This window comes from Scyliorhinus torazame, chromosome 14 (assembly GCF_047496885.1).
Source record: "Scyliorhinus torazame isolate Kashiwa2021f chromosome 14, sScyTor2.1, whole genome shotgun sequence".
Lineage (NCBI taxonomy): Eukaryota > Metazoa > Chordata > Chondrichthyes > Carcharhiniformes > Scyliorhinidae > Scyliorhinus > Scyliorhinus torazame.
Genome location: NC_092720.1, coordinates 174620804 through 174622964, shown reverse-complemented (window position 1 = coordinate 174622964; position 2161 = coordinate 174620804). Strand labels below are relative to the sequence as shown.

Sequence of the window (2161 nt, the reverse complement as noted above, 5' to 3'; positions counted from 1 at the left end):
ACTTTTCCAGTGAATCTCAATGAACCATGCGGAACAGAACCTCCTTTTTCAATTAGGTACTTTACAGCCTCCCCGAATCAATAATTTAATCCAATAATTTTGATGTATATTTTGTTTTCTTTACTTGGTTTTTTTTGGGTTACTATCACACATGTAGGCATAAATTGTGTTTCTTTTGTTTCTTTTCTTGTCCCATCACCATTCCCGTGGCCCCAGAAGATTTCTCCTATCTGTCAATCTCTCCTATCTTTCACTCTGTCACAAACTTTCTTCTCAGCATTGCTAAAGATATCCCTTACTCAAAACTAATACACTTCTCATTTTTCTGAGTTCACATGAAAGGTCACAGACCTGAAATGTTTGCTCTGTTCCTATCTCCAAAGATGTGAAGAGCCGACTTAGCATTTTAAGTTTGAATTATTGATCAGCATCTGCTTACCTTGGAGAAATAAATAATGCAATATGTGCTGTTATTCCAGCAAAACAGATTTATTTTACAGATAACTCGAACATAAAATTCCAGCACAGTTATAGTGGGTGAAACAAACAAATAATGTTGCGAAGGGCACAATCCAAAACACTGAATCACGTGTGAATTTGCTGGTGTCTTAGCAGATGTTGTGATTGTGCAAATCCTTTTCCACATATGGAACATGTGAATGGTTTCTCCCCAGTGTGAGTACGCTGATGTATCAACAGGTTGGATGAACGTGTGAATCCCCTTCCACACACAGAACAGGTGAATGGCCTCTCCCCAGTGTGAACTAGCTGGTGTTTCAATAGAGTTGATGAATGACTGAACCCATTGCCACATACAGAGCAGGTGAATGGTCTCTCCCCAGTGTGGACGCGCTGGTGTCTCATGAGGGAGCACGACTGAGTGAATCCCTTCCCACACACTGAACACATGAATGGTCTCTCCCCAGAGTGAGTGCGCTGGTGTGTCAGCACTTCACTTGTGCTTTTAAAGCTCTTCTCACATTCACAGCATTTAAACGGCCGTTTATCAGTGTGAACACGCTGGTGTGCCAGGAGGGTGGATAACTGAGTGAATCCCTTCTGACACATGGAGCAGGTGAACGGCCTCTCTCCAGTGTGAACTCTCACATGCACATGAAGCTTGGATAACTCTGTGAATCCCTTCCCACACAGGGAGCAGGTGAATGGCCTCTCCCCAGTGTGGCTCCGTCGATGAGTTTCCAGCTTGGACGGATAATTGAAGCCCTTTCCACAGTCCCCACATTTCCACAGTTTCCCTCTGGTGCATGTGCCCTTGTATTCCTCCAGGTTGAACAATCAACAGAAGTCTTGTCCACACACAAAACACATATACTGGTTCTCCCCACTCTGAATTATGTAATATATTTTCTCATGCTTTGTAACTGATTAAAGCACATACGGTGCACAAGATCACTCCGACTCTGCGGTTTACGTCACTGTGCGTTTCCAGTCACACTGATGTTCGACATCCTTTTTCACAAACGAAACAGGCAAATATTTCTCCTTCCAAAGTCAATGGCTCATGCTATTCAGGACTGATGGATGGTATGGCTCTGCCAGATTCTGTTTGGAGGTGTCATTTCTTTCCTATCACCAAATCTCACCCTTCCAAAACCTGTAAAAGTAGTTTACAAAAGCTTACAAAAGTTTACAAAAGCTACATCAATTCAGAAGCGGCAATTCTCGTTTCTCTAAAACATGTTTCCCCAAACTCTCAAACCCCATACCTCACTTGTCTGAAATTCAAACATATATGATCATCCCTCACATTTTACAATTCAGTTAACTTTTCTCTATCCAGTGAGAGTGTTGACTTGGGTCAGGATCAGTTCTTTACCTCCAGTTTCATTCCTATAAGTAGCCCTCTGATGATCTCCATCTACCAGTGTGAAAACCGAAAGTGAGCGTCGAAACCTTATTCCACTGCTCTCAGCTGATGAGTGTAATAAGACACTCATTACAGGAAAAACAGGAAAACAAACAATCAACAAATAAAACTGTTTTGTTGACAAAATAGGTACTAATTAACATAAAAGGTGAAATGATTTAATAGGGGCTCATATTGGCTCAGCTGACTGACTGACTCAGGTTTCAACCCTGAAACACACAATGCTCCTTTGTTGCTTCAGCCTCTGGACTCTCTTCCTAATTTTTCTCAATC

At 41.9% G+C, this 2161-nt stretch overlaps 1 protein-coding gene across 1 annotated transcript; it reads right to left on the bottom strand.

Moving 5' to 3' along the window:
* Positions 1-488: 488 nt before the first annotated feature.
* Positions 489-1293, bottom strand: LOC140390230 (uncharacterized; the record flags this gene model as incomplete). The annotated part of the gene is made up of 1 exon (XM_072475209.1): positions 489-1293. A coding segment is annotated over one exon (708 nt), but the record flags the coding sequence as incomplete, so codon positions are not given.
* Positions 1294-2161: the final 868 nt, after the last annotated feature.